Source organism: Trachurus japonicus, chromosome 10 (assembly GCF_045865225.1).
Source record: "Trachurus japonicus isolate A0001 chromosome 10, Traja_1.0".
Lineage (NCBI taxonomy): Eukaryota > Metazoa > Chordata > Actinopteri > Carangiformes > Carangidae > Trachurus > Trachurus japonicus.
The window spans coordinates 19,251,548-19,276,969 of record NC_140916.1 but is presented as its reverse complement, the minus strand read 5'-3'; the positions used below and the strand labels follow the sequence as shown (position 1 = coordinate 19,276,969).

At 41.8% G+C, this 25,422-nt stretch overlaps 1 protein-coding gene across 21 annotated transcripts in view; it reads left to right on the top strand.

The window, feature by feature from the left end:
* Positions 1–25,422, top strand: part of LOC146979773 (protocadherin gamma-C5-like) — a 298,812-nt gene that overhangs the window by 66,536 nt on the left and 206,854 nt on the right. For 3 of the 21 annotated variants that reach the window (XM_085789832.1, XM_085789831.1, XM_085789817.1), the window contains exon 1: positions 19,899–22,301. The exons of 15 other annotated variants lie outside the window; for them this stretch is intronic. In XM_085789832.1, coding sequence (XP_085645958.1) covers positions 19,917–22,301 — 2,385 coding nt within the window. In that variant the 5' untranslated portion in view covers positions 19,899–19,916. Of the gene's footprint in view, positions 1–6,542; positions 8,926–19,898; positions 22,302–25,422 lie in introns of those variants that run through there. 3 more of the 21 variants (XM_085789821.1, XM_085789841.1, XM_085789842.1) reach the window with 3 other exon arrangements.

The following is a 25,422-nucleotide window of genomic DNA, read 5'->3' as shown; positions in this document are numbered from 1 at the left end:
GTTTTCGATTCTATGGTTCTTGGTGAAACTGCGTAAACCTCCCACCCCTCACTCTGGTCAAAAATAGAAAGTGTTTCATCCTGTCATCATTAGAGATGTAATTGTTGCTTGTTTCTCTGTCATTTGAGTTTTTCATACCCTGCTGGTGCTGTCCTTGGTGCTGAAAGTTTGGTTGTTTTTCTTGGTATTACTTACTGTACACGAACCCTCTTCCTCAGAGGAGATGGGAACTCCAACAGAAGTTTTCTTGTTTAAGTTGGATCAGTGAATGGTTGCTTTTTTGTAAAATGCTTGGGTCTTTGCGTTATTCAGTTGTTGCCCTGCTTTCAAGAGGAACAAATATATTGTTTTTTCAAATTAGTTAATGTTGTTGAACCCTAGAATTGAATGTGTGATTGTGTTGGTTTGGTATGGGACCACTGGATGTGATGGTTTCCTTTCTCCAAATAGTGTGACACAAAGTTCAGAAACTAGTAGTTGGTAGAAATTATTCATTGAGCAGTCATCATCATCAGCTACAATTATGACCCCTAACTGACAACAGATTCTGGAACCAGTGATTTTAAGTTTGAGACGTCTTACTTCATGACACTACTGAGGCTGATTTTTTTTTTGAACACTTCTTAGGTTCATCATAAAGTTCACTCTGAATTTCAGGTTTTGACATGGTGGAATTTTAAACAATATCATACAAATAATTCCCAAATTTTTCTAAATTCTTATCAAACCTAAAGAAACTCAAATGTACAAGGTGTTTATTTGTAGCCTGCTGCAATGTTTTATCGGACTATTCCACTGGTTATCTAGAATAATAGGTGCAATGTAACAAATTTCTCTGCACATGCCACTCACAGTATATGTTTCTCTCAGTTCAGCTCCAGCTGATCATTATTGTTGCACAGTAAAACTGCATTAAACCATACTTTGTAATCTCATTTTCAGGTGCTAAATACCCCCCCCCCCCATCTCTATCCATCTCTCCTGAATATAAAAACAAAAAAACAACGACAGCAACAAAAGAAAAAAACAAAAAAATAAGCAGTATTATTCACTTCTCATGCCTTTGTGCCTCACTAGCACACCTACAGTCTAATGGCCCTTATGTCAAGAGAAATAAAAAAAAGTTCAGTTGTTTGTCACTTTTTCATGGTGGCTGATACTTGATTGAAGGTGGCTTGGATTAGATCTCATTTATAGTTGCTTTTGTGTTTGTAGTGTAAATGGTTTAGATTTTCCTTATGGTGTTTCATTTGATTTTGGGGAAATTACGTCATTGTGATAATTAGTAGATTGTTATAAAAGCATGATTAAAGAAAACCTACACACATGTGATGGATGCCATCACCAGCATGTCGGTCTTAATTTACGAGTCCAGTCTACTTCGTCCTTGGCAGTTATTCAGGCTTCCTTATGATCTAGGTTTGTTTTGGTTAATGTCTTTCTGGTGTGACTGGTGTAAATGAAAACACAGTAAACACAAAAGAAGAGAAAAAAGTCAAAGGTTTTTGAGTTTTGTTTACATAAACTAGTATTTTTTACACGGATCTTTCTGCATAATTGTGATTGCTCAATTATAAGCGCTGAGTGAATATTCATTATGTTATTCATACTTTCATTTACTCTCATTTTCTCAGGCTGTCACTTAGCAGAATACCAGTCACCTTGACCATCCAAAATTTCCCTTCTAGGTCATTAAAATATTTCATCTAATGTACAGTGAGTTTGATGACAACTGTTTTACGCTGTATGTTTCGTTTCCCCTGTGGATTTGTGGTGTATCTTCCTGCATTATTTATTTACATTATATCTGTGCATCAATGATTTGTTGAACCTAAGAGGCAGTGTGTGTCTGTGAGGAAATTAACAAAATCTGAATCCAGAACAAGACGGTTGAAAATATGTTAGTTTTTGAAGGCAAAAGATGGCAGCCTTTATTTTAAGCATACTGACACTTGATTGCTGATATTGCTAATTTCCTGAATTTCCACATTTGCAAGTTATGCATAAGTTTGATCATATATCGTAATTAATGAACAGTAATATAGGTCACTTTGAAAGTTTCTCTGAAGTGTTACATTTGTTTATATGATCTGTATTTTTGTTAGACTCTAACTCACGGTGGCGCTGTATACCAGGCTTAAGACATTTGAATCCCTCTCTCCTTGGTGTGGACACACAGTTTTGTGCTCTTGTGTCTTACCGCAACAGCACTGGAATCGCAGTCGCTGTTCGTGTTTTGAGGTTGAATTGTCTTTATTTGCTTCAATCTTCAACCTGTTAATCACTCATCGATGATAATGGATTCGAAAATATTTTTGTTTCAACCGCGCTGGTTCTTTTTCCTCTTTCTGTTTTTACATATCGCGCATGGGGACATGAGCTATTCTTTTCCAGAGGAGATGAAACGCGGATCAGTTATTGGAAATATCGCTAAGGATCTCGGACTGGAAACGGGCGTGCTCTCTAGAAGAAGAGCCCGCATTGACACCGACGGGACTGACAAACGTTACTGTGACATAAACCTGAACAACGGGGAACTGATTGTTGCTGACAGGATTGACCGAGAGGGGCTTTGTGGTAAAAAGGCTTCGTGCGTCTTGAAACACGAGCTTGTGCTGGAGAATCCTCTTGAACTCCATCGGATTAGTCTGCACGTTCAAGATATTAATGATAACTCTCCACAGTTTAACGAAGACATTATCAATATAGAGATTCGAGAGTCGGCAGACAGGGGAGCTCGTTTTGTGATAGAGGAAGCGCGCGATGCGGATGTAGGCCAAAATTCAGTTCAACACTACAGTCTTAAGAAGAACGATAATTTCGTTTTGTCTGCTGATGGAAACTCAATAGAGCTCGTTCTTGATAAAGAGCTTGATCGTGAAAAGCAAGGAGAAATGAATTTGCTCCTCACAGCTCTAGATGGTGGCTCCCCTCAGAGATCAGGTACCGTGGTTATACACGTCACTGTGCTGGATGCTAATGATAACGCCCCAGTGTTTAGCCAGGCCGTTTATAAAGCCAGTCTGCCTGAAAACTCTCCTGTAGACACTGTGGTGGTCACAGTGAGCGCGACTGATGCAGACGAGGGAGTCAATGGAGATGTGACATATGACTTTGGACATGTTACTGAAGATGTGAAGAAAATATTTAGTATTGATCGTAAAGTAGGTGAGATACGAGTAATTGGTGCTGTTGATTATGAAACTGCTACAACATTTGAAATACGCGTTAAAGCCAAAGATGGGTTAGGACTTTCATCTTATGCTGATGTCATAATTTCTATCACTGATGTGAACGATAACGCCCCTGTAGTCAGTTTGAAATCACTGACGAATCCCATACCAGAAGATACTCCAGTTGGTACAGAGGTGGGCATCATTAATGTGCAGGACAGAGACTCAGACAATAACAAACAGGTCCGCTGCTCCATTCAGCAAAATGTTCCTTTTAAGTTGGTTCCTTCTATTAAAAACTATTATTCTCTGGTGACCACAGGACAACTGGACCGTGAACTAGTGTCTGATTACAACATTACAATCACTGCCACTGACGAGGGCTCTCCACCTCTGTCCTCCTCTAAAACTGTTCAGTTATCTGTAGCTGACATCAACGACAACCCACCTGTGTTTGAGGAACAGTCGTACAGCGCATATGTGACTGAAAATAACAAACCTGGCTCCACTTTATGTTCCGTTAGTGCTCGAGACCCCGACTGGAGACAAAACGGTACAGTGATTTATTCTCTGTTACCTGGTGAGGTGAACGGTGCCCCGGTGTCCTCCTATCTGTCTGTGAACGGAGACACGGGGGTGATCCACGCTGTCAGGTCGTTTGATTATGAACAGTTCAGGAGCTTTAAAGTCCACGTGATGGCCAGAGACAACGGTTCTCCTCCGCTCAGCAGCAACGTGACCGTCAGTGTTTTCATATCAGATGTGAACGACAACTCTCCTCAGATCCTGTACCCCGCCCGGAGGGCAACTCCTTCATGACCGAGCTGGTCCCCAAAGCTGCACACGGAGGCTCTCTGGTGTCCAAAGTGATAGCAGTGGACGCGGACTCTGGACAGAACGCCTGGCTGTCCTAATCATATAGTCAAATCCACTGATCCGGGACTTTTCACTATTGGTCTCCACAGCGGAGAGATCAGGACACAGCGGGACATTTCTGAGTCTGACAGCATGAAACAGAACCTGATTGTGGCAGTGAAAGATAACGGACAGCCCTCTCTGTCTGCCACCTGCTCCATGTATTTACTGATTTCTGATAACTTGGCTGAGGTGCCAGAACTGAAGGACATTTCTTATGACGAGAAGAACTCCAAACTGACCTCTTACCTGATCATCGCTCTGGTGTCAGTGTCCACCTTTTTTCTGACTTTCATCATCATCGTCCTGGGTGTGAGGTTTTGTCGCAGGAGAAAGCCCAGACTGTTGTTTGACGGAGCAGTCGCCATCCCCAGCGCTTATCTCCCTCCTAATTACGCAGATGTTGACGGCACAGGAACTTTACGCAGCACGTACAATTATGACGCCTACCTGACAACAGGTTCTAGAACCAGTGACTTTAAGTTCGTGACGTCTTACAATGACAACACACTTCCTGCTGACCAGACACTGAGGAAAAGTCCATCAGACTTTGCTGAAGTGTTCGGTGATTGCGACGCTTCACCTGAGGTAGGACCAGGTGCCACGTGTAATTCCCTTATTTCTCTATGACTCTAAATGTTTTGAGTAAAGTATTCTTGCATCATCGGTCGAGGATTATAGCAGTGTAACCCACTTTTCCGCGTCTGATTCCATATTCCAAAAATGTAATTACGTTCATTTCAACCCTAAATGCTTAATGACGATGATTGTGCGTCACGGAGCATTACCACCTTTAGCCTCATGTTTTAGTTGCCATTTCAGTTCATTTTTATGGCACTTTTTAATTCATTCACATATGCGTGATTCAACCATGCAAATAATTTTAAATGACATGTTATGTGGAGAACCGTCAGTGTATTTGGTATAATTTATATTGTTCTCCAAACCACATTATATATCCAGTGTCAGTGTGTTTTCTGAGCTGCATCTTGTTCTTTGTGCCTCTGTCCTTCGTATGGAGCAGGAGAACCTGGTGCTGTCCTTGGTGCTGAAACGTATAGCTTACTTTTTTACTTTTTTTTTTGTATCTTGTAACAGATACAAGTTGTATACTGGCATCCAGGCTGAGACTTTTGGTGAAGACTTTGGGCACTTCTGTTAAAGTTTGACATGGTCATACGTTTCTTTTTTTTCTCTTTTCGTCCTGTCAAGTGGTTTTTCTTGGGATTTTTTTTCTCAGTCAATGTGTGGGTCTGAGGGCACAGGATGTTGTTATGCTTAAACCCTTTGAGAGAAACTTTTACAATGGGCTATACAAATAAACTTTTTTTGTCTTGTAATTACACAAAGTAAGAGGCTATTTTCAGAGACCTGTGTTAATATCTTGTACAGGTTTAAGGAGATGAACTGGATGTTTCCATATGGAATCTGTTGAAGGCTGAAAACTCTGAGGGTCGGATACTGGCAATGCCAGCGTTACATTGGCAGACGGTAAGCTAGGTATTAGGTGCTGTTGCACTTTTCCTAAGACGCCATGGGAACTTCAACAAATTATTGTCTTCTTAAGGAGGAGTCCATTGTTTAGGAGTACTGTGTTTTGTGACATGCTTGAGTTTGTGCATCATGCATTTATTTAAATTCAGTGTCTGTTACCTCAGCTGTTCGTATTGTTCTGCTGTCAATGTGCAAACAGGAGCCTGTTTGTGAGAGGGTCTGTATATTCCCGGGCCATGGAATTTAATATATGATTGTGCTGATTTGGTGTGTGAGAGCTGCATGTGTTGGTTTCCTGTCTTCAAACAGTGTGACAGAAATTTCAGTGAGTGGTGTTTGGTAGACACAAGTCAACAAAAACGAGTCCTCACAACTCCTCAGCAGAGTAACATGCAGAGCTGCATTTGCCATGAAAGGATTCAGGATTTATTGTTATATTTTTACTTTCATAGATTGTAGCACTATATTTTATGGTTTTCCACTTCATTTTACATTGTGCGCATGAAGATATGCTCCAATGAGACAGAGGTTATTAATATCAGCCAAATATATGTGATTTTTACATCCTGTTAGGGAATAGCCTTATTTTTTTCAAATTAATTAGTCACCCACCATCTGTAAATATACTAATTACTCCAGTTTTTCACCCACGACTTGGGGTGGTAGTGCATAAAACGGTAAACAAAGTTATCTATGTTAAACTTTAGCATGTTACATTAAATAATTATTGAGAGGGCCTATCATTATTTGTACAGTTGCTATGTCTCCATCCCCACTCATGGTGTCGCTCTTCGCTAATTTACATGTAAACATTTCCACTCCCCCCGCTGACGCAGGCTTGATATTTTTCTGGTTTTGTTCTGATTCTTTCGGAGAATAGTCCCGCAGAGTGATGTCGATTTACTTTTAGTTCAACAGTACAATCCTCATTCAGTTTGAAATCTATACACAACAGCTTTTTTCAGCGGATGAAATTGACACTATGTTGCTTCAAATAAGCCTCGTCGTTTTCTCTCTATTGTGGCACGCCGCGAATGGGGACGTGAGTTATTCCTTTCAGGAGGAAATGAAGCGCGGATCTCACATTGGGAATATAGCGAAGGATCTCAACCTGGACGCGAGTAAACTGTCTTCTAGGAATGCTCGTGTTGATGCCACAGGGAATCGCAAACCATATTGTGGCATCAATCTCAGCACTGGGGATCTGGTTGTTGCCGACAGGATTGACCGAGAGGAGCTTTGTGGAGAAAAGCTGTCGTGTGTGATAAAACGGGACCTCGTCCTGGAGAATCCCCTCGAACTGCATCCTTTTACTCTACACGTTCAGGATATTAATGATAACTCCCCACAGTTTAACGAGGATCTGATTAATATAGAAATACAAGAGTCGGCAGACAGGGGAGCTCGTTTTGTGATAGAGGAGGCGCACGATGCGGATGTAGGCCAAAATTCAGTTCAACACTACAGCCTTAAGAAGAACGATAATTTCGTTTTGGCTGCTGATGGAAACTCAATAGAGCTCGTTCTTGATAAAGAGCTTGATCGTGAAAAGCAAGGGGAAATACATTTGCTCCTCATAGCTCTAGATGGTGGCTCCCCTCAAAGATCAGGTACCGTGGTTATACACGTCACTGTGCTGGATGCTAATGATAACGCCCCAGTGTTTAGCCAGGCCGTTTATAAAGCCAGTCTGCCTGAAAACTCTCCTGTAGACACTGTGGTGGTCACAGTGAGCGCGACTGATGCAGACGAGGGAGTCAATGGAGATGTGACATATGACTTTGGACATGTTACAGAAGATGTGAGGAAAGTTTTTAGTATTGACCGAAAAAACGGCCAAATAAAAGTTAATGGTGCGATTGACTTTGAAACTGTAACATCATATGATTTGCGCATTAAAGCAAAGGATGGTTTAGGATTATCGTCATACTCAAAGCTAACAGTTGATGTTACAGATGTCAATGACAACACGCCAGTAATCTATGTGAAATCTTTGGCAAATCCAGTGCCAGAGAACGTGTCACCTGGTACAGAGGTGGGCATCGTTAATGTGCAGGATGCAGATTCAGATAATAATCAAAAGGTCCGATGCTCCATTCAGCAAAATGTTCCTTTTAAGTTGGTTCCTTCTATTAAAAACTATTATTCTCTGGTGACCACAGGACAACTGGACCGTGAACTAGTGTCTGATTACAACATTACAATCACTGCCACTGACGAGGGCTCTCCACCTCTGTCCTCCTCTAAAACTGTTCAGTTATCTGTAGCTGACATCAACGACAACCCACCTGTGTTTGAGGAACAGTCGTACAGCGCATATGTGACTGAAAATAACAAACCTGGCTCCACTTTATGTTCCGTTAGTGCTCGAGACCCCGACTGGAGACAAAACGGTACAGTGATTTATTCTCTGTTACCTGGTGAGGTGAACGGTGCCCCGGTGTCCTCCTATCTGTCTGTTAACGGAGACACGGGGGTGATCCACGCTGTCAGGTCGTTTGATTACGAACAGTTCAGGAGCTTTAAAGTCCACGTGATGGCCAGAGACAACGGTTCTCCTCCGCTCAGCAGCAACGTGACCGTCAGTGTTTTCATATCAGATGTGAACGACAACTCTCCTCAGATCCTGTACCCCGCCCCGGAGGGCAACTCCTTCATGACCGAGCTGGTCCCCAAAGCTGCACACGGAGGCTCTCTGGTGTCCAAAGTGATAGCAGTGGACGCGGACTCTGGACAGAACGCCTGGCTGTCCTATCATATAGTCAAATCCACTGATCCGGGACTTTTCACTATTGGTCTCCACAGCGGAGAGATCAGGACACAGCGGGACATTTCTGAGTCTGACAGCATGAAACAGAACCTGATTGTGGCAGTGAAAGATAACGGACAGCCCTCTCTGTCTGCCACCTGCTCCATGTATTTACTGATTTCTGATAACTTGGCTGAGGTGCCAGAACTGAAGGATATTTCTTATGATGAGAAGAACTCCAAACTGACCTCTTACCTGATCATCGCTCTGGTGTCTGTGTCCACCTTTTTTCTAACTTTCATCATCATCGTCCTGGGTGTGAGGTTTTGTCGCAGGAGAAAGCCCAGACTGTTGTTTGACGGAGCAGTCGCCATCCCCAGCGCTTATCTCCCTCCTAATTACGCAGATGTTGACGGCACAGGAACTTTACGCAGCACTTACAATTATGACGCCTACCTGACAACAGGTTCTAGAACCAGTGACTTTAAGTTCGTGACGTCTTACAATGACAACACACTTCCTGCTGACCAGACTCTGAGGAAAAGTCCATCAGACTTTGCTGATGCGTTTGGCGATTGTGATGCTTCTCCTGAGGTAGGATGAGGTGTCACACGTGCTTTAATTTATCTTTGTGTGATATAGTTCAGTCAATGCCTACAAGTCAGTATTTTACTTGCCTTTATTGTCCATTTTTAATCGGGTTTTTCACAGCTTAATAAATGTGTGACACATTTTCACCATAGTAATCGATTCTATGGTTCTTCTTGGTGAAACTGCGTAAACTTCCCACCCCTCACCCTGGTCAAAAATAGATAGTGTTTCATCCTGTCATCATTAGAGATGTATCTGTTGCTTGTTTCCCTGTCATTTGAGTTTTTCAAGCCCTGCTGGCGCTGTCCTTGGTGCTGAAGTTTGGTTGTTTTTGTTGGTATTACATACGTATACACAATCCCTCTTCCAGAGATGACGTGGGAATGGTTGCTTTTCTGTAAAATGTTTGGCTCTTTGCGTTAGGTATGTATTTATATTCAGTTGTTGTCCTTCTTTCAATAGGAACAAATGCATTGTTTTTCAAATGAGTTAATAGTGTTGAATCCTAGAATTGAATGTGATTGTGTTGGTTCGGTGTGGGATCGCTGGATGTGATGGTTTCCTTTCTCCAAATAGTGACACAAAGTTCAGAAACTAGTGGTTGATATAAATTATTCATTGAGCAGTCATCATTATGACGCCTACCACAGATTCTAGAACCAGTGACTATGCGTTTGTGACATCTTACAATGACAACACACTTCCTGCTGCCAAGACGGTGATGAAAAGTCCATTTGCCTTTGCTGATCATGCATTTGATTGATTGATTGATTGATTGATTGATTGATTGATTGATTGATTGATTATTTTAATGACCACACAGCCAGACTGGTGGAATTTGCTTCCAGTACAGCTTATTGGTACAGGTTCCAAACATATAACATGTATAGACAAACATCCAATTACAACTTGTGTAGGGCCATGCTTGTTCCACAGTGTTCAGAGTTCAGGATATGTATTGCAGTGGGGATGAAACTGTTTCTGAAGCGGGTTGTTTTGGAGGCAATTGTCCTGTAGCGTCTCCCAGAGGGGAGCAGCTGGAAGGCATAGTGTGCAGGGTGAGTGGGATCTAGGACAATTTTTCGGGCTCTGCGCAGTGTCCGTTTGTGGTGAAGTGATTCAAGTGATGGTAAGGGGGAGCCAGTGATTCTGGATGCTCTATTGATGATGCGCTGTAATTTCTTCTTTGAAAGTGTATCAAGACTGCTGAACCAGACTGTAATGGATGAGGTGAGGATACTTTCGATGATGGCTGTGTAAAAACGGAGCAGGAGATGGGACCTGACTCTGAACTTTTTGAGCTGCCGGAGATGGAAGAGTCTTTGTTGGGCTTTTTTGTAGATGTGTTCTGTGTTGGTTTTCCATTTTAAGTTATTGGTGATGTGGGTTCCGAGCAGTTTGAATGACTCAGTGATGGAGATGGGTTCACCTTTAATGAGCACAGGGGTTTTGAGGGATGGCTGGCGTCTTAGGTCGATGATGAGTTCTTTTGTTTTTGATGTGTTGAGTAGGAGGTTGTTGTCTATGCACCAGGTCACTACTTGGTTGATCTGTGCACGGTATTCTGTTTCTTGGTTGTTGGTGATGAATCCTACAATGGTAGAATCGTCCGCGTACTTGTACAGATTGACAGAACTATGGTGTGATGTGAGCTGGTTTGTATAGAGGGAGAATAGCCAGGGAGCGAAAGCACACAGCCCTGGGGTGCACCCGTACTGAGCCGGGTTTATTGTGTTGAATGCAGAACTGAAGTCCATGAACAGGATGCGGGCATATGTGTTTGCAGCCTCTAGGTGGTTCAGTGTGTGATGAATTACTAAGTTGACTGTGTCCTCAACTGATCTGTTGGCTCTGTATGCGAATTGGTATGGGTCCATGAGGGGGGAGGTGACAGTTTTCAGGTGTTTGAGTATGATGCGCTCAAATGATTTCATGGCTGCAGATGTCAAAGCAATGGGTCTATAATCATTGAGGCAGGAGATGTTCTTAGTCTTAGGAATCGGGATGAAGATGGACTCTTTGAAGCACTTGGGTACCGAGCATAGACAGAGGGAGATGTTGAAAATGTAAGCAAAAACCCCGGCCAGTTCTGCAGTGATCAGTGATGGAGAACAGAGGGGCTGATGTTGTCTGGGCCAGCGGCTTTGTTCCTCTTGAGTCCCTTGAAGGTGCTCCTCACCTCCTCCTCATAGATGGTGAAAGGAGAGAAGGGGGGGGTCAGGGAGAGGTGCTGATAGAGTCGGTACCTGTTCAAACCGGCCATAGAAGGAGTTGAGTGTGTCTGGAAGCTGACTGTCATTTACAGGTATGGGGGAGGGTTTCTTTTTATAGTCTGTCATGGTTTGAAGTTTTTTCCAGATGAAACGTGTGTTGTTTGTGGTGATTTGTTCTTCCAGTTTAGTGGCATAATTTGATTTGGCTCTTCTAATTGCTGATCTCAGTTTATATTTCGCAGCCATGTATTGCTCTTTATTTCCTGACAGATGTGCTGAGTTTTTCTCCGTTCTTAATATTTTAATGTCCTTGTTAAACCACGGTTTATTGTTATTGTAGTGCTTGATTTTTTGGAGTGGTATGCAGAGATCCACGCAGTAATTGACGTATGACGTCACTGCGTCGGCGTAGTTGCTGAGGTCACCCGCCACATGGAAAACATCCCAATTTGTACACGCAAAACAGCCCCGAAGTCTCTCGATGGCCTCGGCGGACCAGCACCGGGCAAGTTTTGTTGGAGTCTTGGAGGACTTAACTTTTTGCCTGTACTGTGGAATTAGCAGCAGCATTGCGTGGTCGGACCTGCCCAGCGGAGCCCTCCGGAAAGCACGGTAGGCTTCCTTGATGGGAGTGTAGCAGTGGTCCAGCGTGCTGGTTCCTCTGCTCGGGCAAGTTACCTGCTGATGGTAGCCGGGGAGCTTACTTGACAGGTTAGTCCGGTTAAAATCCCCAAGGACGATGACTGCTGTGTCTGGATGTGAGTTTTCCACTGAGGAGACGTGGTTGGCTAACTCAGCTATGGTGGTGGTGGCGCCTCAGGTGGGATGTAAACACAGATCAGGATTACTGATGCGAACTCGTGGGAGAAATGATGGCCTGCATTTGACAGTGAGATATTCCAGGTGCGGAGAACATATGTGGGTGAGTTCTGTAAAATTTGTACACCAGCGTTCGTTTATCATTATGCAGACAGCACCGCCTTTTTTCTTGCACGACAGTTTGGATGATCTGTCGGCACGGTGTAATGTGAAACCTGGAGGTGTTACCGCTTGGTCAGGTACTGATTGATCCAGCCAGGTCTCTGTCAGGCAGATGGCGGAGCAGTCGCTGTAGTCCTTATTGCTTTGTATCATAAGTTGGAGTTCATCCATCTTGTGCCGGAGGTATCTGACGTTTGACAGCAGAAGAGCTGGGAGCGGTGGCCGGTAAGGGCGTCTCCTGAACCTGGCAAAGGTGCCGGAGCGCCGGCCCTTCTTGGCCATGGTGTTGAGTGGCTTGAGATGTTTAAGTCCCGTAATTTCTCCTCCAGGAAGGTAGACAGACTCAGATGATTGTGAGAGATGTGTTGGAAGTTTAAGAGCTCCGATCAGCTGTATTGGATCAGGCACGACGCATTACAAACAAATAACGAAGACACTAGAATGACAGACAGGAACGCTGCTTGTACTGTGGCAAGCCTCCCGGCCGCCATCTTGATGACATTTCGAGAATTGGAAGGTTGTGCAGGGGAATTAATTCAAATGGCATAGTTTTTATTCACAATTTCACAAAATAATTTGAATCAACTTCCAGCCACACATTTCATGTTGAATTAGTTTTTTATTTAAGACCCATACATTTTCCAGCTGGTGAAATATATTTGTTAACTTTGTGTGTAAAAATGGATTGTGCTGCATAACTGTTGCTAGTGTCTGCATTATCCCTTTACAGTCATTTCCCCATCTCTTGGTCATAATGGAAGAAATTGATCTTATGTGAATTTTTGTTGTGATTTTAGTCTTGTGAAGATGATATTTCAGGCTAATTGGAAACATTTTTTGATGATCTTTTGTTTTAGATATTTGGGTGCATTAGGCTTATTAGTTTCACTTTTGTATTCAAATATGTTTCTGACAGAGGATATTTGAATTAGTTTTGCAAACGTATTTGTCTTGCAACTCACAACATTCCTGTTCTTTCAATAACATTTGTCTGACCAGAAGTATTTAATCTGTTCCTAACTTTACTGACTGAGGCTGATTTTTTGAAGACTTCTTAGGTTCATCATAAAGTTCACTCTGAATTTCAGATTTTTACATGGTGGAATTTTCTTTTAAGAATATCATACAAATAATTCCCAAATTTTTCAAAATTCTTATCAAACCAAAATAAACTGAAATGAACAAGGTGTTAACGGTCTTAAACCATACTTAATAATCTCATTTTCAGGTGCTGAATCTCTCTATTCCTCTCTATTCCTCTCTCCTGAACATAAAAACAACAACAAAAACAAAAAACAAAACAGGCAATATTATTCACTTCTCATGCCTTTGTGCCTCACTAGCACACCTACAGTCTAATGACCCTGAAATGAAAAAAAAATTAAGTTGTTTGTCACTTTTTCATGGTGGCTGATACTTGATTGAAGGTGGCTTGGATTAGATCTCATTTATAGTTGCTTTTGATAGGTTTGTTTGTAGTGCAAATGGTTTAGATTTTCCTTATGGTGTTTCATTTGATCTCAGGGCATTTACGTTATTGTGATAATTAGTAGATTGTTATAAAAGCAGGATTAAAGAAAACCTACATATGGGTGATGGGTGCCATCTGCCATTTGGTTAATGTCTTTCTGGTGTAAATGAAAACAGAGTAAACACAAAAGAAGAGAAAAAAGTGAAAGGCTTTTGAGTTTTATTTATATACACTAGTATTTTATGGCAGCCTTGATTTTAAGCATACTGACACTTGATTGCTGATATTGCTAATTTCCTGATTGTTTCCATATTTGAAAGTTATAAGTTTGATCATATATCGTAATTACATGTACAAATGAACAGTAAAATAAGTCACTTTGAAGGTCACTCTGAAGTGTTACATTTGTTTATATGATCAGTATTTGGTTAGACTCTAACTCACGGTGGCGCTGTATACCAGGCTTAAGACATTTCAATCCCTCTCTCCTTGGTGTGGACACAGTTTTGTGCTCTGGTGTCTTACCGCAACAGCACTGGAATCGCAGTCGCTGTTCGTGTTTTGAGGTTGAATTGTCTTTGTTTGCTTCAATCTGTTAATCACTCATCGATGATAATGGATTCGAAAATATTTTTGTTTCAACCGCGCTGGTTCTTTTTCCTCTTTCTGTTTTTTAATGTCGCGCATGGGGACATGAGCTATTCTTTTCCAGAGGAGATGAAACGCGGATCAGTTATTGGAAATATCGCCAAGGATCTCGGACTGGAAACGGGCGTGCTCTCTAAAAGAAGAGCCCGCATTGACACCGACGGGACTGACAAACGTTACTGTGACATAAACCTGAACAACGGGGAACTGATTGTTGCTGACAGGATTGACCGAGAGGGGCTTTGTGGCGAAAAGGCTTCATGCGTCTTGAAACACGAGCTTGTGCTGGAGAATCCTCTTGAACTCCATCGGATTAGTCTGCACGTTCAAGATATTAATGATAACTCTCCACAGTTTAATGAAGAACTGATCAATATAGAGATTCAAGAGTCGGCAGTCAGGGGAGCTCGTTTTGTGATAGATGGCGCACGCGATGCAGATGTAGGCCAAAATTCAGTTCAACACTACAGCCTTAAGAAGAACGAGAATTTCGTTTTGTCTGCTGATGGAAACTCAATAGAGCTCGTTCTTGATAAAGAGCTTGATCGTGAAAAGCAAGGAGAAATGAATTTGCTCCTCACAGCTCTAGATGGTGGCTCCCCTCAGAGATCAGGTACCGTGGTTATACACGTCACTGTGCTGGATGCTAATGATAACGCCCCAGTGTTTAGCCAGGCCGTTTATAAAGCCAGTCTGCCTGAAAACTCTCCTGTAGACACTGTGGTGGTCACAGTGAGCGCGACTGATGCAGACGAGGGAGTCAATGGAGATGTGACATATGACTTTACACATGTTACTGATGATGTGAAGAATATATTTAGTATTGATCGTAAAGTAGGTGAGATACGAGTAATTGGTGCCGTTGATTATGAAACTGCTTCAACATTTGAAATACGCGTTAAAGCCAAAGATGGGTTAGGACTTTCATCTTACGCTAATGTCATAATTTCTATCACTGATGTGAACGATAACGCCCCTGTAGTCGGTTTGAAATCATTGACAAATCCTATACCAGAAGATACTCCAGTTGGTACAGAGGTGGGCATCATTAACGTGCAGGACAGAGACTCAGAGAGAAACAGACAGGTCCGCTGCTCCATTCAGCAAAATGTTCCTTTTAAGTTGGTTCCTTCTATTAAAAACTATTATTCTCTGGTGACCACAGGACAACTGGACCGTGAACTAGTGTCTGATTACAACATTACAATCACTGCCACTGACGAGGGCTCTCCACCTCTGTCCTCCTCTAAAACTGTTCAGTTATCTGTAGCTGACATCAACGACAACCCACCTGTGTTTGAGGAACAGTCGTACAGCGCATATGTGACTGAAAATAACAAACCTGGCTCCACTTTATGTTCCGTCAGTGCTCGAGACCCCGACTGGAGACAAAACGGTACAGTGATTTATTCTCTGTTACCTGGTGAGGTGAACGGTGCCCCGGTGTCCTCCTATCTGTCTGTGAACGGAGACACGGGGGTGATCCACGCTGTCAGGTCGTTTGATTATGAATCAGTTCAGGAGCTTTAAAGTCCAACGTGATGGCCAGAGACAACGGTTCTCCTCCGCTCAGCAGCAACGTGACCGTCAGTGTTTTCATATCAGATGTGAACGACAACTCTCCTCAGATCCTGTACCCCGCCCCGGAGGGCAACTCCTTCATGACCGAGCTGGTCCCCAAAGCTGCACACGGAGGCTCTCTGGTGTCCAAAGTGATAGCAGTGACGCGGACTCTGGACAGAACGCCTGGCTGTCCTATCATATAGTCAAATCCACTGATCCGGGACTTTTCACTATTGGTCTCCACAGCGGAGAGATCAGGACACAGCGGGACATTTCTGAGTCTGACAGCATGAAACAGAACCTGATTGTGGCAGTGAAAGATAACGGACAGCCCTCTCTGTCTGCCACCTGCTCCATGTATTTACTGATTTCTGATAACTTGGCTGAGGTGCCAGAACTGAAGGATATTTCCTATGACGAGAAGAACTCCAAACTGACCTCTTACCTGATCATCGCTCTGGTGTCAGTGTCCACCTTTTTTCTGACTTTCATCATCATCGTCCTGGGTGTGAGGTTTTGTCGCAGGAGAAAGCCCAGACTGTTGTTTGACGGAGCAGTCGCCATCCCCAGCGCTTATCTCCCTCCTAATTACGCAGATGTTGACGGCACAGGAACTTTACGCAGCACTTACAATTACGACGCCTACCTGACAACAGGTTCAAGAACCAGTGACTTTAAGTTCGTGACATCTTACAATGACAACACACTTCCTGCTGACCAGACACTGAGGAAAAGTCCATCAGACTTTGCTGATGCGTTTGGCGATTGTGATGCTTCTCCTGAGGTAGGATGAGATGTCACGTGTACTGTAACCTTTTGTCTTTGTGTGATATAGTTCTGGCAATGCCAATGATTCACTCTTTTACTTGCCTCTATTGTCCTTTTTTATTCCGGCATTTTTACAGCGTAACAAGTGTGTGTCACATTTTCACGATAGTTTTCGATTCTATGGTTCTTGGTGAAACTGCGTAAACCTCCCACCCAGGGCCGGTTCTAGGCAGGCATATATGAGGGGGCAGTCAGTCAGAAATGTGAAGGGGGCATCATGTGAACACATCATGCTCCAGCACTTTTTATTCTCTGTGCTTATAGTAACTTCATTGAATTGGGTTGTTGACTATGTGTCCAACCCCAACCTGGAGAAGTGGATTGCACTTTGTCAGACCTCTACCTTCAGACCTGTCCAACTAGGGGCCGGGGGGGGGCAACCAGGGTCTTAGAGCCCAATTTTTTTTTACTGTCGTAATACAAAGAGCCACATTATATGGGGGGTTAGGGGTGCATATCCCTGAAGATGCATTGCAAACCCAGCGGGGGTGAAAAAGGTGAGTAGCTAAATCCCTGGAGGGGGTTCTGGGGGCATCCCCCCCAGAAAATGTTTGTGATTTTAAAATGTGAGTGAAGCATTCTGGTGTACTCTGAGAAGAGGCGGGGGGGGGGGGGGGGGGGGGGGGGGGGGGGTTTGTGTCTACTATGGTCAGGATTTACAAAACTGAAAGGTAGTCTTATGAATACTAAAAAAAAAAGAAAAAAGAACAGAACATTTTAGAAAAGAACAGGGTCCCTTTTTCGGCGGATTTTTGTGCTACAGCAGATTTGAGGGGGCAAGACATTTATTTGAGGGGGCGCCGCCCCCTCTTGCCCCTGCGTAGAGCCGGCCCTGCTCCCACCCCTCATTCTGGTCAAAAATAGAAAGTGTTTCATCCTGTCATCATTAGATATGCATCTGTTGCTTGTTTCTCTGTCATTTGAGTTTTTCACACCCTGCTGGTGCTGTCCTTGGTGCTGGAAGTTTGGTTGTTTTTCTTGGTATTACTTACTGTACACGAACCCTCTTTCTCAGAGGAGATGGGAACTCCAACAGAAGTTTTCTTGTTTAAGTTGGATCAGTGAATGGTTGCTTTTTTGTAAAATGTTTGGCTCTTTGCTTTAGGTATGTATTGATATTCAGTTGTTGTCCTGCTTTCAATAGGAACAAATTTATTGTTTTTCAAATGAGTTAATATTGTTGACCCCTGGAATTTAATGTGATTGTGTTGGTTTGGTATGGGACCGCTGGATGTGATGGTTTCCTTTCTCCAAATAGTGTGACACAAAGTTCAGAAACTAGTGGTAGATATAAATTATTCATTGAGCAGTCATCATTATGACGCCTACCACAGATTCTAGAACAAGTGACTATACGTTTCTGATTTACTATGACAACACACTCCCTGCTGCCAAGACAGTGATGAAAAGTCCATTTGACTTTGCTGATCATGCATTTCGAGAATTGGAAGGTTGTGCAGGGGAATTAATTCAAATGGCATAGTTTTTATTCACAATTTCAAAAAATAATTTTGAAACAACTTCTATCGACACATTTCGTGTTGAATTAGTTTTGTATTTAAGACCCATACATTTTCCAGCTGGTGAAATATATTTGTTAACTTTGTGTGTAAAAATGGATTGTGCTGCATAACTGTTGCTTGTGTCTGCATTATCCCTTTACAGTCATTTCCCCATCTCTTGGTCATAATGGAAGAAATTGATCTTATGTGAATTTTTGTTGTGATTTTAGTCTTGTGAAGATGATATTTTAGACTAATTGGAAACCTTTTTTGAGTATCTTTTGTTTTAGATATTTGGGTGCATTAGGCTTATTAGTTTCACTTTTGTATTCAAATATGTTTCTGACAGAGGATATTTGAATTAGTTTTGCAAACGTATTTGTCTTGCAACTCACAACATTCCTGTTCTTTCAATAACATTTGTCTGACCAGAAGTATTTAATCTGTTCCTAACTTTACTGACTGAGGCTGTCGATTATTTGATGACTTCTTAGGTTCATCATAAAGTTCACTCTGAATTTCAGGTTTTGACATGGTGGAATTTTTTTTTCAACAATATCATACAAATAATTCCCAAATTTTTCAAAATTCTTATCAAACCTATGGAAACTGAAATGAACAAGGTGTTTATTTGTAGCCTGCTGCAATGTTTTATCGGACTATTCCACTGAATAATAGGTGCAATGTAACAAATTTGCACTTTATGGCCTCTGACATACTCTGCACATCCCACTCACAGTGTATGTTTCTCTCAGTTCTAAAGCACATACTCAGCTCAACGTAATCATTATTGTTGCACAATAAACACTGGCTTAAACCATACTTTATAAACTCATTTTCAGGTGCTAAATACCCCCCCCCCCCCCACCTATTCCTCTCTCCTGAACATAAAAACAACAACTAAAAAGAACAATAAAAAACAAGCAATATTATTCACTTCTCATGCCTTTGTGCCTCACTAGCACACCTACAGTCTAATGGCCCTTATGTCTAGTGAAAAAAAAAAAAGTTCAGTTTTTTGTCACTTTTTCATGGTGGCTGATACTTGATTGAAGGTGGCTTGAATTAGATCTCATTCAAAGTTGCTTTTGATAGATTTGTTTGTAGTGTAAATGGTTTAGATTTTCCTTATGGTGTTTCATTTGATCTCAGGGAATTTACGTCATTGTGATAATTAGTAGATTGTTATAAAAGCAGGATTAAAGAAAACCTACATACGTGTGATGGATGCCATCACCTTTAGCATGTCGGTCTTAATTTATGAGTCCAGTCCACTTCGTCCTTGGCAGTTATTCAGGCTTCCTTATGATCTAGGTTTGTTTTGGTTAATGTCTTTCTGGTGTCAATGAAAACACAGTAAACACAAAATAAGAGAAAAAAGTTAAAGGTTTTTGAGTTTTGTTTACATACACTAGTATTGTATGGCAGCCTTTATTTTAAGCATACTGACACTTGATTGCTGATATTGCAAATTTCCTGATTGTTTCCACATTTGAAAGTTATAAGTTTGATCATATATCATAATTACATGTACAAATGAACAGTAAAATAAGTCGCTTTGAAATTTTCTCTGAAGTGTTACATTTGTTTATATGATCAGTATTTTGTTAGACTCTAACTCACGGTGGCGCTGTATACCAGGCTTAAGACATTTCAATCCCTCTCTCCTTGGTGTGGACACAGTTTTGTGCTCTTGTGTCTTACCGCAACAGCACTGGAATCGCAGTCGCTGTTCGTGTTATGAGGTTGAATTGTCTTTGTTTGCTTCAATCTGTTAATCACTCATCGATGATAATGGATTCGAAAATATTTTTGTTTCAGCCGCGCTGGTTCTTTTTCCTCTTTCTGTTTTTTCATGTCGCGCATGGAGACATGAGCTATTCTTTTCCAGAGGAGATGAAACGCGGATCAGTTATTGGAAATATCGCTAAGGATCTTGGACTGGAAACGGGCGTGCTCTCTAAAAGAAGAGCCCGCATTGACACCGACGGGACTGACAAACGTTACTGTGACATAAACCTGAACAACGGGGAACTGATTGTTGCTGACAGGATTGACCGAGAGGGGCTTTGTGGTAAAAAGGCTTCATGCATCTTGAAACACGAGTTTGTGCTGGAGAATCCTCTTGAACTCCATCGGATTAGTCTGCACGTTCAAGATATTAATGATAACTCTCCACAGTTTAACGAAGAAATGATCAATATAGAGATTCACGAGTCGGCAGACAGGGGAGCTCGTTTTGTGATAGATGGGGCACACGATGCGGATGTAGGCCAAAATTCAGTTCAACACTACAGCCTTAAGAAGAACGATAATTTCGTTTTGTCTGCTGATGGAAACTCAATAGAGCTCGTTCTTGATAAAGAGCTTGATCGTGAAAAGCAAGTGGAGATGAATTTGCTCCTCACAGCTCTAGATGGTGGCTCCCCTCAGAGATCAGGTACCGTGGTTATACACGTCACTGTGCTGGATGCTAATGATAACGCCCCAGTGTTTAGCCAGGCCGTTTATAAAGCCAGTCTGCCTGAAAACTCTCCTGTAGACACTGTGGTGGTCACAGTGAGCGCGACTGATGCAGACGAGGGAGTCAATGGAGATGTAACATATGACTTTACACATGTTACTGATGATGTGAAGAATATATTCAGTATTGATCGTAAATTAGGTGAGATACGAGTAATTGGTGCTGTTGATTATGAAACTGCTACAACATTTGAAATACGCGTTAAAGCCAAAGATGGGTTAGGACTTTCATCTTATGCTAATATCATAATTTATATCACTGATGTGAACGATAACGCCCCTGTAGTCAGTTTGAAATCATTGACAAATCCTATACCAGAAGATACTCCAGTTGGTACAGAGGTGGGCATCATTAATGTGCAGGACAGAGACTCAGACAATAACAAACAGGTCCGTTGCTCCATTCAGCAAAATGTTCCTTTTAAGTTGGTTCCTTCTATTAAAAACTATTATTCTCTGGTGACCACAGGACAACTGGACCGTGAACTAGTGTCTGATTACAACATTACAATCACTGCCACTGACGAGGGCTCTCCACCTCTGTCCTCCTCTAAAACTGTTCAGTTATCTGTAGCTGACATCAACGACAACCCACCTGTGTTTGAGGAACAATCGTACAGCGCATATGTGACTGAAAATAACAAACCTGGCTCCACTTTATGTTCCGTTAGTGCTCGAGACTCCGACTGGAGACAAAACGGTACAGTGATTTATTCTCTGTTACCTGGTGAGGTGAACGGTGCCCCGGTGTCCTCCTATCTGTCTGTTAACGGAGACACGGGGGTGATCCACGCTGTCAGGTCGTTTGATTATGAACAGTTCAGGAGCTTTAAAGTCCACGTGATGGCCAGAGACAACGGTTCTCCTCCGCTCAGCAGCAACGTGACCGTCAGTGTTTTCATATCAGATGTGAACGACAACTCTCCTCAGATCCTGTACCCCGCCCCGGAGGGCAACTCCTTCATGACCGAGCTGGTCCCCAAAGCTGCACACGGAGGCTCTCTGGTGTCCAAAGTGATAGCAGTGGACGCGGACTCTGGACAGAACGCCTGGCTGTCCTATCATATAGTCAAATCCACTGATCCGGGACTTTTCACTATTGGTCTCCACAGCGGAGAGATCAGGACACAGCGGGACATTTCTGAGTCTGACAGCATGAAACAGAACCTGATTGTGGCAGTGAAAGATAACGGACAGCCCTCTCTGTCTGCCACCTGCTCCATGTATTTACTGATTTCTGATAACTTGGCTGAGGTGCCAGAACTGAAGGACATTTCTTATGACGAGAAGAACTCCAAACTGACCTCTTACCTGATCATCGCTCTGGTGTCAGTGTCCACCTTTTTTCTGACTTTCATCATCATCGTCCTGGGTGTGAGGTTTTGTCGCAGGAGAAAGCCCAGACTGTTGTTTGACGGAGCAGTCGCCATCCCCAGCGCTTATCTCCCTCCTAATTACGCAGATGTTGACGGCACAGGAACTTTACGCAGCACTTACAATTATGACGCCTACCTGACAACAGGTTCAAGAACCAGTGACTTTAAGTTCGTGACGTCTTACAATGACAACACACTTCCTGCTGACCAGACTCTGAGGAAAAGTCCATCAGACTTTGCTGATGCATTTGGAGATTGCGATGCTTCTCCCGAGGTAGGGTGAGGTGTCACATGTGCTTTAACCATTTCTCTTTGTGTTATATAGTTCAGTCATTGCATACGAGTCAGTATTTTACTTGCCTCTATAGTCCTTTTGTAATCGGGCATTTTTACAGCGTAACAAGTGTGTGACACATATTCATGAGATATATTCAATTCCATGGTTCTTGGTGAAACCCCACATACAAAAAATAGACTGTTTCATCCCGTCATCATTCCTTAGACATGTATCTGTTGCTTGTTTCTCTGTCTTTGACTTTTCACACCCTGCTGGTGCTGTCCTTGGTGCTGAAACTTTGGTTGTTTTTGTTGGTATTACGTATACAAGATCCCTCTTCCTCAGAGGACATGGGAACTCCAACAGAAGTTTTCTTTTTTAAGTTGGGTCAGGGAATGGTTGCTTTTTTGTAAAATGTTTGGGACTTTGCATGAAGTATTTATTTATATTCAGTTGTTGTCCTGCTTTCCATCGGAACAAATGTATTGTTTGTCAAATTAGTTAATATTGTTGAACCCTAGAATTTAATGTGCGAGTGTGTTAGATTGGTATGGGACTGCTGGATGTGTTGGTTTCCTGTCTTCAAATATTTTGACAAAGTTCAGAAACGAGTGGTTGATAGAAATTATTTATTGAGCAGTCATCAGCAACAGCTACAATTATGACGCCTCCCTGACAACAGGTTCTAGAACCAGTGACTTTAAGTCTGTGACGTCTTACAATGACAACACACTTCCTGCTGACCAGACTCTGATGAAAAGCCCATCAGACTTTGCTGAAACATTCAGAGAACTGGAAGGTTGTGCAGAGGAATGCATTCAAATGGCAAAGTTGTTCACAAAATTAACAAACAAAAAATTGTAACGACTTCCATTCACACATTTCACGTTCTAGATTTAAGAGCACATATCTTCCAACTAGTGAAATATTCGTTATTTGTAAAAATGGATTGTGCTGTGTAACTTTTGCTGTTCTGTGTCTGCTGTAACTTTTTAAATAATTTTCCCATCCCGTAGTTGTAATCGCTGAACTTGATTTTTTGTGAATCTTTGTTGTGATTTTAGTCTTGTGAAGATGATATTTTAGGTTAATTAGATACATTCTTGATTATCTTTTGTCTTAGACGTCTGGGGAAATTAGGCTTATTATTGCACTCATGTATTCATATATGTTTCTGACAGAGGGTATTTGAATTAGTTTTGCAAATGTATTTGTCTTGTAAATCACAACATTACTGTTTTTTCCAATAACATTTATTAGTCCCTAAATCTATAATCTGTTCCTATCTTTACTGACATTGCATTTCATACTTCTGCAAAGACTGGCATTTTACTGGGGCAGATTTTTTTGAAGACTTCATAGGCTCATAAAGTTCACTTTTAATTTCAGGTTTTGACATCTTGAAATCTTTTCAACAATATGATACAAATGTTTTCCCCAATTTTCAAAATAATCTCATAAAACATAAAAAAAAATAAAATGTACAAGGTGTTTATTTGTGGCCTTCTTCAATTTATTATTAGACCTATTCCACTAATCATCTGTAGAATAATAAATTCAGTGTTACTAATCTGCACTTTATGGCCTCCGACATACTCTGCTCATGCAACTCAGTGTATGTTTCTCTCAGTTCTAAAGCACATACTCAGCTCCAGCTGATCATTATTGTTGCACAGTAAAACTGCATTAAACCATAGTATGCAATGCCATTTTCAGTTGCTAAACACCCCCTCCCCCCCCACACACACACACACCCTCCCTCTCTCTCTCTCTCTCTCTCCTGAACAGAAAAAAAACAATCAAGCAATATTATTCACTTCTCATGCCTTTGTGTCTCACTAGCACACCTACAGTCTAATGGCCATTATGTCAAGAGGAATAACAAAGTTGAGTTCAGTTGTTTGTCACTTTTTTGTGGTGACTCATACTTGATTGAAGGTGGCTTGGATTAGATCTCATTTATATTTAGTTGCTTTCAGCAGATGTGTTTGTAATGTGAATAGATTAGATGTTTCTTTCAGTGTATAATTTGATCTTTAAAATTACATCATTGTGATAAGTACAAGACTGTTGTAAGAAGTTGACTCAGGATTAAAGAAAACCAACACATGTGTGATGGATGGCATCACTTTTTGCATGTCAGTCTAATTTTATGAGTCCAGTCTGCTTCATGCTTATACAGATAGTTATACAGACTTCCTTATGATCTCGTCTTGTTTTGGTTAATGTCTTTCTGGTCAGACTGATGTAAATGAAAACACGGGTAACACAAAGGAAGAGGAAAAAAAGTCATGTTTTTGAGTTTTGTCTACCTAAACTAGTATTTATTACATTGTGTGCATAATTGTGATTGCTCAGTTATATGCTCTGAATGAAAAATCGTTATTTTATTCATACTTTTATTGACTCTCTTACAACATTTCTCAGGCTGTCACGACGGCAGAATAGCAGTCATCTTGAACATCCAAATGTTCATCCCCCCAAAAAAATTCTAGTTTACTGTGAGTTTCTTGACAGCCGTTTTGCGCTGTATGTTTCGTTTCCCCTGTGGATTTGTTGTGTATCTTGCAGGTGCCATTATTCATTTAGATTATCTGTGTGCAGCAATGATTTGTTGAACCTGAGGCAGTGTGAAAAAAAATAAAATAAAGGCTGCCAAGGGCAGCCTTTATTTTAGGCAAACTCACACTTGATTGTGGATTTTACTAATTTCGTGATTGTTTCCTGAAAGTTCTGCATAAGTTTTATAGCAATTGTTATGTCTCTTTAATGTACAGATGAACAGTAATATAAGTCACTTTGAAAGTTACTCTGAAGTGTTACATTTGTTTATATGATCAGTATTTTGTTAGAATCTAACTCACGGTGGCGCTGTATACCAGGCTTAAGACATTTCAATCCCTCTCTCCTTGGTGTGGACACAGTTTTGTGCTCTTGTGTCTTACCGCAACAGCACTGGAATCGCAGTCGCTGTTCGTGTTTTGAGGTTGAATTGTCTTTATTAGCTTCAATCCTCAACCTGTTAATTACTCATCGCTGATAATGGATTCGAAAATATTTTTGTTTCAGCCGTGCTGGTTCTTTTTCCTCTTTCTGTTTTTTCATGTCGCGCATGGGG